The sequence below is a fragment of the Echinops telfairi genome, unplaced genomic scaffold (genome assembly GCF_000313985.2).
Source record: "Echinops telfairi isolate 266 unplaced genomic scaffold, ASM31398v2 ScPeMD7_2010;HRSCAF=2546, whole genome shotgun sequence".
NCBI classification, from domain to species: domain Eukaryota; kingdom Metazoa; phylum Chordata; class Mammalia; order Afrosoricida; family Tenrecidae; genus Echinops; species Echinops telfairi.
This window is the reverse complement of record NW_022105908.1, coordinates 17,877,688-17,891,859: the sequence shown is the minus strand read 5'-3', so window position 1 is coordinate 17,891,859 and position 14,172 is coordinate 17,877,688. Positions and strand designations below refer to the sequence as shown.

Here is a 14,172-nt window from a genome sequence, read left to right as displayed (position 1 = left end):
AGCAGATCTACCCAACGCAATGCATCATTCGATGTCTTGACTGCTGCTTCCGTGAGCATTGATTGTAGAGCCAAGCAAGTCAAACTCCTTGACAACTTCAATCTTTTCTCCGTGGGTCATGAAGTGACGTACTGGGCCAGCTGTGAGGATTTTGGTGTTCATTACTTTGAATGTAATCCATACTGAAGGCTGCAACCTTTGATCTTTATCAGCAAGTGCTTCAAGTCCTCCTCACTTTCAGCAAGCATGGCTTGATGTGGTAGAGACACAGATTATAAATGAAAACTACCTAGATTACACTCCTCTCTATGAAATTTGACTTGCTATCTGACTCAACTACCCAGAGTCCCTCTTTCTACAGCAAAACAAAACTCACTGCCACCGAGTCAGTTTTAACTCATAGTGACCCTATAGGCCAGCGTAGAACTGCCCCCTCTGGGTTTCCAAGAGTGTAATTTTTTTTTTGGACTGTAATTCTTTATAGGAGTAGAAAGCCTTGTCTTTCTCCTGTGGAGCTGGCTGGTGGTTTCAAATCATTAAGTTTGCTGTTAGCAGCCCAATGCATAACCTCTGTGTGACCAAGGATCCTTTAAAAAGCAGAAAGAGAGCTGAAATTGGGCTATGAGTTCTTGGCAGTGCCTCTACCATGGTAAGTGCTACCACAAATTACCATTCCATAATCAAAAGCCACAGAAGGACCAGATAATTAAAATGCTGTGCATGTTTTGTTAATAATCCTTCTGGTGGCCCAGGTCCCTCCAGATCTACAGTGGCCATCCTATGTGGAGAGGAAGAGTCATCTTAGCCATGTGTAAACCAGTGTAAACCATCTGGTAGATAGGAGTAAGTAACACTTCCATGTACCCAAGGAAAAAATAAATTTGATTTCATCAAGTTTTTGATTCAAGTATACTTTTGCTGTGCTTTAATTCTGAGAACCTATTAAATGGTAAGGCCTAATTAATCATCTGGCAAAATAAAAGAAGACTAGACTATTCTCAAAAGAGTCTACATAAGGAGCTTCCACACTAACAGAGACTCAGAAAAAAGACCTGGTGTCCTACGACTGACAACCAGGCAATGAAAACCATGCAAATCCGGGGAGGAGATGAGCCAGTCAGGGTGCAATGTAGCAACGATGAAAAATACAACTTTCCTCTAGTTCCTAAATGCTTCCCCACCACCACCACCACTATCATGATCTGAACCCTACCTTGCAAGTCTGGCTAGACCAGAGGGTGTACACTGGGACAGATAGGAACTGGAAGCACAGGGAATCCAGGGCGGATGAGCCCTTCAGGACCAGTGGTGTGAGTGGCGATGCTGGGAGCGTGGAGAGAGGGTGGGTTGGAAAGGGGGAACCAATGACAGGGATGTACATGTGACCTTCTCCCTGGGGGACAGACAGCAGAGGAGTGGGTGAGCGGAAGTGTCAGACAGTGCAAAATATGACAAAATAATCATTTATAAATTATCAAGGGTTCACGAGGGAGGGGGGAGCGGGGAGGGAGGGGAAAAATGAGGACCTGATGCCAGGGGCTTAAGTGGAGAGCAGGTGTTTTGAAAATGACGAGGGCAATGAATGTACAATTGTGCTTTACACAATTGATGTATGTGTGGATTGTGATAGGAGTTGTATGAGCCCCTAATAAAACGATTAAAAAAAAAGAAAACTGTATAGATCACAAAGATCCGATCCCATCGTGCACAGGGTCACCATAAGTCTAGAGCAACTTGACAGCAGCTAAGAAATGAGGGAAAGATTCGGCCGATACATAAATAAGTTACTACTCTGAAAAGACTCTTAGAGAAAATTTTAAGAACAGTGTTTTTGTTTCGTTGTTGTTGTTTTTTTGTTTAAAGATTTTAGGAAAGGAATCCTTCTGGTATAAGCTGAAAACACAGGGAATCCAGGCCAGAGAAACCCCTTAGTACCCATAATGAGAGTGGCCATACCAGGAGGGGAAGGGGCAGGTGGTCTACATACAACACACTGATCTACATGTAACTCCCTCCTGGGGGATGGACAACAGAAAAGTGGGTAAAGGGAGACATCAGTCAGTATACAACATGAAAAGATAATAATAATTTATAAATTATCAAGGGTTCAAGAGACAGGGTGGTGGGAGGGGGGGAAATGAGGTGCTAAGGAGCTCAAGTAGAAAGAAAATATTTGGAAAATGATGATGGCAATGAATGTACAAATGTGCTTGACGCAATGGATGGTGATAAGAGTTGTACGAGGCCCCAATAAAATGATGTTTTTTAAAACTAAAGATAAGCATATAATCGAAGAAAGTTGTCTGTGAGGTTGTGGTTTCAAGGGTCCAAAGACTAGCTACGAAGAGTGCCCAACACAAAACGGAGCCTGGCTAGCCACGTTTTCCAACCCCCATTCCACATGAAAGTATTTAGTCCTAAGAATACAGAAATCTAGACCAAATACATAACATATTAGCTAGGAAGAACATTTATATAATTATGGTAAGATGAAGACGCTCTCTAGACACATCCCAACAACTCACAGGATTTGTTTATTGAGTTAAAAGAATCGAGATCATCATCTTGGGGGACATTTAGTCAATTGTGTAACAGTCACGAAAACCATACCCTACATCTTAGTTTGAGTGAGTAGCGGACATCTGGGGCTTAAATACTTGCAAGTGGCCCTCTAAGACATAAGTGCTGGTCTCTACTGGTGTGGAACAGAAGAGACCACAAAGGCTCAAGAAGAAACTAGTCCTCGGGACTTATAACCCACACGAACCACAACCTCTTCTAACCAGAGACCAGAAGAGCCAAATGGTGCCCAACTACCGCCAACAACCATTCTGACCAGGGACGCCACCGAAGGGCTTGGATAGAATGAGAAAAACGTAAAACAAAACTTAAATTACTTATTTTTAAAAAGCCAGACCTACTGGACCAATAGAGACTAGAAGAACCCCTGAGACTATAGCCCTAATATACCCTCTTAAACTGCGTTGGAGCTAGTTTTGCAAGCCACGTTCAGCCAGAATAAAAAGGTGGCTTATAGAAGAAACAGTATTGCCCGTGAATAATGTGCTCCCATAAACAATGAGCTACATGAGACCAAAGCAAACCGTCAACACGGACCGCAAAGCAAAGTTGAGAAGGCAAGGGAGGGGAGAACCGAGAACGATGGAAAGGGAACACGCAGAACGGAAGGCAGTGACAATGCTGACATGCTGTAGAAACAGGGACCTGCATGCGTTATGATGTGCACAAAAATGGTCCCAGAGGAAGCTGATTTGCCATGTAAACTTTCACCTAAGCCCAATAAAATAGCACTTTAAAAAACGGATAAGAAAAAAAAAGAAAATCTGAATACTAATTAGCACCTGGAGCAAATTCATAAATTGTCAAGCATTTTAAAAAGTAAATAAAATGTGTCCACCCCCTAACCCCCTCCACAAAACCAACAACAGGAGACGCCCCACCACCATTCAGTGAATCCTGACTCATCGGGACCTCGTAGGACAGAGGAGCACTGACCCTTTGGGTTTCTGAGGCTGAAACCTCTACGGGAGCAGACAGCCCTGCCATCGCCCCATGGAGGGGCTGGTGAAGTTGGACTACTGGCCTTGTGGTCAGCAGCAGCCTGTGTGACCCACGATGCCACCAGGACTCTTTAACCCTCGATGGAGCAAGTTATGAAGAGCCTCATAAACAGAGATCTCGTGACTACAGGGGGGCTGCTATTTCATCATTTCTCCAGCAACCTGACTCAGTAAGTCTGACCGGATCAAAAGGGAAAAGGAACCCACGTGGAGCTCAGCACTCACCCTGAGGCCAGAAGAACCCTAACTGGCCAATGTGCCTGGAGTCTGCATGACAGAGTACCAGAGAGGCCACTTTGAGTCTAGCCAGTGCTGACCTGGCCGCTCAAGGAAACGGCGTCAGCCGGGGGAAGAAGCCCCCAAAGGGCTAGAGGAAATGATTTCTCTGAGCTCACAGAGTTCTCATTCCCACCAACCAGGTCGCCTCCGAATTCACAAAGCAGCCAGGAAGAGTGCTCAGAAAGGTTTGGGCTCCGTTCGTAAGGTAAATTACCCCTAGATTGGCGTCAGCAGATGTTTTCTGTAAAGAGCCAGAGAATAAATATTTTAGGTTTGAGGGCTATACAGTCTCTAAGATGACCACCCGACTCAGCCACTGTGGCAAGAAAGAGGCCAAAGCCAGTCTGTAAAGAAATAGTGTCCATAGTCCCACAAAATTGTATTTATGGGCTCTAAACTTTGCCTTCATGCAGTTTTTCCAAGTCACAAAATACTCTTCTTTTGATCATTTTTCAAACATTAAAAAATGTTAAAAGTCACTGGTAGTGTACAGACCATACACAAACAGGTGGTGAGGCCAAATTGGCCCACAGACCTGCTCTATATTTAATGCTGCTCTGATTAGCCTTACAGGGTAAGACCCAAATAACTCAGGAAGAAATCTCAACAATCTTTCAAGACATGCAAAAATGCCCAACAGTGAACAGGGAAAACAAACAATCAAATGCATGCCAAGATGAAGAAAAATGGAACTCAAATAACAGACAAATGAACCCATTGAAACTAACCCAGACATGAGAGAGATGATAACATTAGTAGCGAAGAACATTCAAGTGGTCACTATAACTCTACTCCGTGTGTTCAAGTAATCCGAGGGTGAGATAATGCTAAGCAGAAAGGCAGCAGATGATGCTTTTAGAAGACTCGAAGTGAAATTCAAGAACTGAAAAATACGATGTATGAAAAGACAATGGACGGAATTGATCTGATGGCAGGTGGAAATTGCAGAAGAAAAGATTAGTGTCCCTGAAGGCAAAGCAATAGAAACTACCCAAAATGAAAGACAGGAAATAAAAAAACATTTTTTCTAAAAGAGACAGAATAAGCTGTCGGAAACTTTCAAGTGCCCTGATATACATATAATTGGAGCCCCTGATGAGCACAGGCATGAACAGATGTTCCACATCAACCGCCGTCAGAGAGATGCTCATCAAAGTCACAGTGCGATACCACTTCACTCCAACCAGAATGGTTACGATTTTAAAAGAGGGAAAAATCACATATTGGCATGCCAAACCAAACTCAAAGCCATCAAGTCGACTCCAACCCCTAACAACCCTGTATGACCTCGAAGAGCTGCCCTGTGGATTTCCGAGACTGTTACTCTTTACGGGAGGAGAAAGTCTCATCATTCTGCCGCAGAGAAGCTGGTGGACTTGAACAGCGGATCTTGCAGCTAGTAACCCAACGCGTAAACCACTATTGCTATCAGGGCTCCCAGAGGCTGACAAAGATGTGGGTATATTGGACCCTGTGTCCACTGCCGGTTGGGATGCTTAAAATAGAAGAGCCGCTGTAGAAAACAGGCCTGCGATTCTACAAAAGGCTAAAAGCAGAACTGCCTCGAGACACAGCAATTCCACTGTTAGCAATGCGCCCACGGGCTTGAAAGGCGTAGAAGAGCAGACACACGAACGTCAAAGTTCACTGCCGCGAAGTTGTCGCCAAAAGGTGGAAGACTCTAAATGCTCATCAGAGAGTGAAGGAGGAAACAAAATGTGATTCCTACGTACAATGGAATACTACTCGGCCGGAAAGTCAGATGAAATCATGATACAACAGGGACAGAGCTTGAGGACATTAGGCTGAGTGAAATGAGCTAATCACAAAGGGACAAATATATGACCTCACTTCTACAAGACAAATATAGACAAAGCTATAGAATCCCAAGTACTGGTTACCAGGGGCAAAAGAGGTGGGAAAAGAGGGGCTATTACTTATGGAGTTGCTGTGTATGCTATTAGGAAATTGCACTGATTGAGGTAGAATTACATAGTGATTAGCGCAGCTACTGTTAATAAGCTGTGTTGCAGCAAAAGGGTACACCTGCAATCATTGTATGACAGACCTATTTACAACAAAAACGTACGGTGCCGAGACTACTTTTGTACAACCAAACACGTCAGAGTAGGTTCTGTGGTTTGGAAGTCGAAAGTTACAGTTTTATGGGACATCCTCATGGACTGACCCAATGATGGTTCAGTGTTCTAGTCCTATTTCATCGTGTAGGGTCTGGGGCCTGAAAAGCTGGCAAGAGTCACCGAAGGCACACTGATTGGTGTATAGTCGCCTAGAGCAAGAAGGCACACTGATTGGTGTATAGTCGCCTAGAGCAAGAAGGCACACTGATTGGTGTATAGTCGCCTCGAGCAAGAAGACACACTGATTGGTGTATAGTTGCCTAGAGCAAGAAGAGGCAGAGGCAGGGGGAGAATATGAGTTGTGTGGCTAGCTGCCACCAGGCTGAGTGGGGCCCAGCAGTCCTTACTGAACCTTTTGAACAAAAATTCCAGAGAATAGTCCAGATCAAAAGGAAGGAAATGTGGACCCGAATTTCAAATTCTCAAAACGCTAGACTTTCTAAGAGCCATGCAGGGTGGATGAACCACTAACACTACTGCTCTGAAAGAATATTCAATTCTTAAACCAAAAATATCTCCTGAAGTTACCTTAAAGCTGACCAACAGCAGCTAGTAATGAAGTCTATGTTGAATATGATGCTCTATTAAGAACTATCCTCATGGGATCAAACTGAGAACAACAACTCAAAAGATCTGATAGAACCTAGGGAGCAGTGAGTTTGTGTTAATGAGGGATGGCTCAGAAAAGGAGAGTGAAAATGGTCAAACAACATGTCGAATATAATCAATGTCACTGACTTGTACATAGAGAAACCATTTAAATCGTTATGTTTTTCTGTGTATATGCTCAACATCATCAGCCAAATAAATTCTTCTAAATGAACTAAAAGAGGGAAACATGTAAAATAAAGTCTGTCTGGCCTATATAAGGTGAAAGAATTCATTATCAACAGACCTGCTCTATGGGTAAGGTGACCAGACATCCCACTTTTGGCGGGACAGTCCTGATTTTTGGTGTTTTTAAAAAGTCCCAATTTGTGAAAAGAATGCACGACAAGCTAGGGAATGGCCTATTTGGTCCATATAGACCAAATTTTTAATCAAGAACACCCCCCCACCCCCAATCAATGGTGTCCCACTTTAATTCTGGTCACCTTATCTATGGGCACATTAAAAAAGCCCATCAAGCAGAATTAAAATGATACATGGAAAACAACATCTACACAGAGGAACAGAAAGCACAAAAATGATAATTTTGTGGTCACCTGCAGAAGAATTTGGTTTTTAACATGTAAATGTCTTTAAAAGATGAAAGATGGCCTAAAGCCAAAATAGTAACATTGTATTGTGAAATCAAATAAAGACTGATAGACTACTAGGCATTAGTGGTCTAAAATGACTGGTACCGGGCCATTCTGAATCCGGCCATCCTGTGGTTTACTCTGCCAGGATGAACAAATTCAAAAGGAATGGTGTCACATTCCTCTTCAAAAAGAGCATCGCTCTAAGATCTATCTTGAAGCACAATGCTGTCTGTGATGTGATAAAAGCATATGGTCAAGAACCAGCAGTAGAAAAAAGAAGAAGTCCAAGCTGCATTGACGGCATTAGCGGAAAACAATAATCCAGGAATTGACAGAAGGCGAAGTGAAATGTCCCAACAAACTGACACAGCACTAGAAGCACTCACTAGTTTATATCAAAATCTTTGGAAGGCGGCTACCTGACCAACCAACTGGAAGAGATCCTTATTTGTGCCCATTCCAAAGAAGGTGAGCCGAGAGAATGTGGAAAATGTCACACAATAGCAATAATACCACATGCAAGTAAAATTTTGCTAAAGATACTTCAAAAATACTTGCAGCAATACTTTCACAGGAAGCTACTGAAAATTCAAGCCAGATTCAAAGGAGGATGTGGAGCCAGGGATATGACTACTGACATCCCATGGATCTTGGTTGAAAGAAAACACCACGAGAATGTAAACCACTGTGTTGAAGGTAAAGGTATCCAACTGTGTGGACCATACGAAGGAAGCTATGGATCACCTTGCGAAGGATAGGAATTCCAGAACATTTAACTGTGCTCTGACAAACCTGTACACTGACCGAGAACCAGTCTTTCAAACAGGAATAGTGTGCATCGGGGTTACCTCCTTTATCAACTTACTCAGTCTGTATGCTGAGCAGATAATGCAGGCAGCTGAACCAGATGAGGAAGAACTCGGGACGGGAGGAAGGCGCCTTCACAGCCTGCAAGATGCAGACGACAGGACATTCATGTCGAAAGTAAGAAGGATCGGGGACTTGCTAACGAAGATCATGAGGACTAAGATGTGCCTGGCCCAAGCCTTGGTGTTCCAATTGCCTGCCACGCATGTGAAAGTTGGACCCTGAACAAGGAAAACCAAAGAAGAATCGATGTGTTTGAATTGTGGAGCTGACAAAGGAGGATGGTGAGCCTTCGTCTTACATGCTTAGGACATGTTGTCAGGAGACTAGTCCCTGGAGAAGGACCTCGTGCTTGGTCACATTGAGGCACAATGCTAAAAAAGAAGACCCCGGACAAGTTGGATCGGCACAGTGGCTGCGACAATGAGCAATTGTGAGGACGGCGCAGGGCTGGGCAGTGTTTCAGTCTGTTGGGCAGAGGTTTGCTATGACTCGGAACTGAGTCCGTGGCACCTAACCAACAAAGATTGGAGCCTGTACCCTTCAGTATGGACCTACACCAGTCAATATGAAGAAAGCGAAAATCCTTAGAACCGAACCAATACACAACATCATGATAAATAAAGAAAATACAGAAATGGTCAAGAGTTTAATTTTACTTGGATCCACAATCAGCCCTCATCAAAGCAGCAATCGAGAAATCATATGACATCTTGCAATGAATGAATCTGCTGCACGAGGCCTCTTGAAAGGGTTAAAGAGCAGAGATGTCACTTTAAGGATTAAGGTCCGCTTGAGCCAAACCACGGTGCTTTCAGTTGCATCAGATGCATGTGAAAGTTGGACCATGAATGAGAAAATCCAGCAAAAGAATTGCGACATTTAAAGTACGCTGTTGGCAAAGAATAAGGAAAGTGCTGTGAAATGCCAGAAGAAAAAAATAAATAAATCTGTCTTGAAAGAAGTACAGCTAGAAGTGAGAATGGCGACACTTTATCTCATCTACGTCGGACATGGTATCAGGAAAGACCAGTCCCTAGAGAAGGAAATCATGCTTGGCAATGTAGAGAATCCGCAAAAAGCAAAAAGAAGGGGAAAATGTCAATGAGATGGGTTGACAAAGTGGCCACAACACTGAGCTCAAATACAACACTAAGGATTGTGAGGCTGGTGCAGGACCGGGCAGTGTCTCACTCTGTCGTCACAGGACCGACCGACCGCTGTGAATCCAAATGGACCTAACGACACTTACTTCACCACGGACTTCAGAACCATCGGCCTTTTGGCTCGCAGCCGAGTGCTTTAACAACTGTGCCACCAGGGCTACAGATAAACTAGGAGTGAAAACTGCGCTCCTTTAAACCATCAATTACCCAGACGCAAAGATGAGGAGGCAAGGAGAGGCAGGGAAGCTCAGTGGCTGGCCATCTAGCAGGTGAGGTGGCTGGCAATGGTCGAGAGTGTGGACACACTGCCAGGATAATAGCCAACGCCACCAAGCAGTCTGAGTATTTAAACATACCGGCATCAAAAATGTCCACGACACATACTGCGTCCAAAAATAAGCTGTAAAAGAACATGTAATCACAGCCCCATTCGTATAAACGCGTGTGTGTGTGTGTTAGTAAGTGTACAAAGAAACGCAGCCAGGGAAATACATATGGTCACCCTAACGGTTTAAGATTGCAGGAGGAATGAGGCAAGCTTTTCTTTGTACATAGCTCTATCTTGTCTGAGCTTTATATAAAAACCAGGCCTTGTTTCAAAAACCTACAAGGTAGGGGGAAATTTTTTAAAAACTAATTAGCAGGCTTATAAAAAGTATACAAGTGACCAGCAGGTACATGACAATGTTCAGTGGCATATGTCATTAGGGAAAAGTCAATCAACACCACATTGAGATGTTACTTCACCCCCACCCGAACAAGCCAGCACCTCGCTGTCATGGCGTCGATGCTGACTCATGGCGGCCCTACAGGGCAAGGCAGAACTGCCCCTGTAAGTTTCTGAGATTGACACTCTTTACAGGAAAGAAAGAAGGTCTGTCATTCTCCCGAGGAGCAGCTGACGGTTTCAAACTGATGTCCTCGCAGTTAGCAACCACTATGCCACCAGACCTCCCACCCACTAGGACGGCTATGATCAGAAAATGGAAGACAATGAATGTGGGGAAATTGAGACCCTCACCCATGGGTAGTGGGATTCTAAAATGATGCGGCTCCTGGGAAAAGCAGTTGGGCGGTTCCCCCAAACGTTAAACACTGGCACGTGAGGGATCTGGGCGCAGGGACCCGGGTAGAGACTTGTACCCTAGTGTTCATTGTGGCAACAGGACAAGATGTGGCAGACCCAGAGGAGGTAAATGCCGTCACTGCAGCACTGTCCAGTCCCAGAGAGCATGAAGTCTTGACCCATGCAATGGCATGGACACACCTGGACGTTACGAGGGAAACAAAGCAGGCACAAAAGATCAAATAGCGTGGCCTCACCGACACAACATCTCCAGAGCAGGCAGATAGGTCGGTGGCTCCCGGGGGATAGGTGGAGGAGAAAATGGCAAGGGACTGCGTAGGCAGCGCCAAGTTCCTGTGAGAGCTGTTACTCAGTGAGCTGGAAGCAGGGAGTGGTGCCAGCTGCACCACCACGTGATGAACATAAGTGATGTCAAGGTATTGCACGCATGCAACAATGGGGACAAGGCAAATGCCAGTAGGTTTCATGGACTTAATGGGAAAAGCCAATTGATTCATTTTGCTATAAGAAAAAAGGCTGGAGTCTTGTGCTCAGAGAACCATTTAGTGGTGGAGAGACAGGAGGGGCACATCCACCGGCGTCCCCTGGGCAGATCCGATTCCACACCACTCTCTCATGTGCTCACTCTCCCAGTGAGAAAGTCCGTAAGCTCCCTCAACGCGTAACGGCAGCTGTCTCACCCCCAGGTACGCTGGGGCACAAACACATCAAGGGCTTTGAAAGACCAACAGCTTTCCCTCCGATTTTCGATGGGGATGAGGAATATTCACGGTTGCAGACCAACTCTGGCGGGGTTTCTGAGGCACATTCCACAGGGTATCAGTACCTTGGATAATTCTCTGCTGCTGTTGCCGGATTTCGTTGAAACCTAAGCCTCCCGTCTCCTCTGACTCCTCCAGGAGCCAAGGGTTGGGCGCTGGGCCCTGAGCTCCCCCAGTCAGCAGGCTGGACCTACGAACAATAGTAGAGGTGTTACACATCACACACACAAAGACCTAGCTCACTTGCAAATTATTCCCACAGGTGCAGCAGTGGCCAGCCTCGCAGGCTTCGAAACGGCAATTCCACCACGATTTACTGCGTGCTTAGTTTATGCCAAAAACTGTGTCGGTGCTGGAAGAGATTCAAGAATGAACAAGGTACAAACCTGGTCCCCGAGAGGATGCTAGCCTGTTAAGAAGCCGTGGCAACAGGCATAAACTCTTACCAACCCTTACCGACACAGCTGAGTCGCTCATTATGGGAGAGGATGGTTAACTTAGGTCCTTAAATTTCAAAAAACTGAGGGATGAATGGAAGTGAGCTTTTTATTAGCACAAAATTGGCCTCACAGCCACAGGCCACCAATGGCAGCAATGTCATTTCTCGAGCAGATGCGATGTTGTGACGACAGGTCCTGGCCTCAGAAATGACGGTGTCATTTTATGTTTCCATTCAGGGGTATTTGTTTGGAAGAGACATGTGCAGGGCTTCAAATCTAATCTTTTTTTAAGACAGTGGAGCATTCAAAACATAAGCAACCATTCTGCATCGTCCATCTTAAGCGGTACTCTCTTGAGGGTCTCCCATGTCCCCTAGACCAGCTGCTGGTCTCCTTGCTGTGAGAGGAAGCAGACACAGGCGTTTGCCTGCCTCTGTGCCCACAGTACGTTTCTAAGATTCGTCTCATCTGGAGTATCTCCTTTCCTGGCCCTCTCCGTCCCGGCTGCCAGGGTCACCTTGTCCATTAAAGCAGCTCTGACCACTTCAACCCAGACATGGGCACCTCAGACACTTTGGACATAAAAATATCAATGATGATGATAATGCTGACCCCGAGTGGTGGCTACAATGGTGAGCACATAGTATTAGTCTGGGTAGACTAGCGAAACAAATCCATAGAAACTCATATGTGTATAAGAGAGTTTTATATATAAAAAGTAAGTGTACATTAAGAAAGTAACCCAACCCAGTCCAGTCCAAGCCCATAAGTCCAATATTAGTCCATATGCCCAATACCAATCTATAAAGTCCTCTTTAAATTCACAAAACACATGCAATGATGCCTAATGCAGGATGATCACAGGCCAGTGGGTAGAAAGTCTTTGGATCCAGTGGCGGTGTAAGCATCTCAGCACTGGCAGGGGTCTCCACGTGCCTTCTCCAGCACCCAGCCCTGCATCAGGGTAGGTCCATGAGGCTTCTCTTTTGGGAGGTCTTGCAGGAAGTGAGCAGAGAGACAGTCTGTCCCGCCTCCAAGGAGGTAATACTGGAGTTTCCCAGAATCCTCAGGAGAAGGCCAAGCCCACACAGAGGCCTCATTGGCTATGACCCGATTGACAGACTATAGACTCCACCCCTTCACTCTTAATCCTCTCAGGTCCCAAATTGACACCAGATTATGTAACTAGCACACACGTTGTCTTCGTCATCTTTGAGTTATATATATATATATGTACCTACTCATGTCTCAGTTGCTTTTTTCTATCCCTGTTGACATTCCTTATATAGAAATAACTGATGCCTTAGGGCCTCACTTCCCCGCCCCCCAACAGTTTTATTGGTGCATAGTTTACCTATCATGCAATTCAATATTTCAATCATATCAAGGAGAATTGTGTGATCATTACCCCATCAGTTTTAGAGCATTCCACACACCCCTACCATGTTACATCGCCTATAAGTTGTGCAATCAAAATCCATTTTGATGCTCTCTTCCCACCTCCTGTCTTCATTATTTATTCCCGAAATCCCTTTCCCTCCCTATCACCCACACCCCCCACATCTGTATTTCCTATAACCCCTTGTATCAGTTATTACCATTATGCGTCCACTCCTCCTGTGCTTCACAGCTGGGAGACCCAACACAAAACAATACAAAACAAAACCGGACTAAGGTGGTCAGGATAAAGTCATAATGGCACAAAGACCAAAATACAAATAATGTGTCAGAAGGGGAAAACCCCCATCCACATTTAAAAAGCCAAGGAAGACATTTCTGTCATGGAACCAGTACGGGATACTTGCACCCAGAACAATTTCTATAGGGTCAAGTCTATAGGGAGGCCAACTGGCCAAATATCCAGTTCGATCCAGCATAATCAAGATTACAATGGTCTCTGCCTGGTAGTGAGGCTGATCGAGACTCTTGCCTGTGGCTAGAATGGATCTGCCAGTGGCTCAGTCTGACCAGGAACTCTGCAGGTGGGTTTTGGACTCCCTCCATCCCCCATAGCCCTCCACAAATTGGGTGTTCATAGTTTTAGCTCTGATACTTTTCCCTTCGCCATCTTCATATTTTGTAATTGTCATCTTTGGATCACACAAGCTGGTGTGCTTCTTCCATGTGGACTTAGCTGACTCCTCACTTAGGTGGCTGCTTGTTTGAGTACAAGCCTGTAAGACACCAGACAGTGGGGCACCATCTGCTTTCTTCACCACGCTTTGCGGTAGCACCCTTATCTTCAGTGATCATTTCGCTCCTTTTCATGGAGCTAGTATTTAGTGCAAGCCCAAACGATTTCACTTTTTTTTTTAATTTATGGGATGTTCACTTTATATATATATGAGACAAATTTCATGACTACTAGCTAAAAGCAAGAACTGAAAGTTATCCCTGAATCACTGTGGAGTAAAGAGCTATGATTTTACACTTGAACCCTGGCTCTACTACCTGACAGCATCTCCTGAAAGGGTTTTGTGAGGCCTACACAAAAATAAGTCATTTACAACCACGAGGTGTCGAAGGGATCAGGTATAAGGCATCATCAGAACAAAAACTCTTACCATAGTGAATGATGGGGGGAGTGCAGAGTGGAGACCCAAAGC

General features: G+C 44.9%; 1 protein-coding gene across 2 annotated transcripts in view; it reads right to left on the bottom strand.

The window, feature by feature from the left end:
- Window positions 1-14,172, bottom strand: part of STX8 (syntaxin 8) — a 301,784-nt gene that overhangs the window by 221,929 nt on the left and 65,683 nt on the right. For both annotated transcript variants that reach the window (XM_045293406.1, XM_045293405.1), the window contains exon 5: window positions 11,192-11,316. In XM_045293406.1, the coding sequence (XP_045149341.1) occupies window positions 11,192-11,316 (125 nt within the window). The remainder of the gene's footprint in view (window positions 1-11,191; window positions 11,317-14,172) is intronic.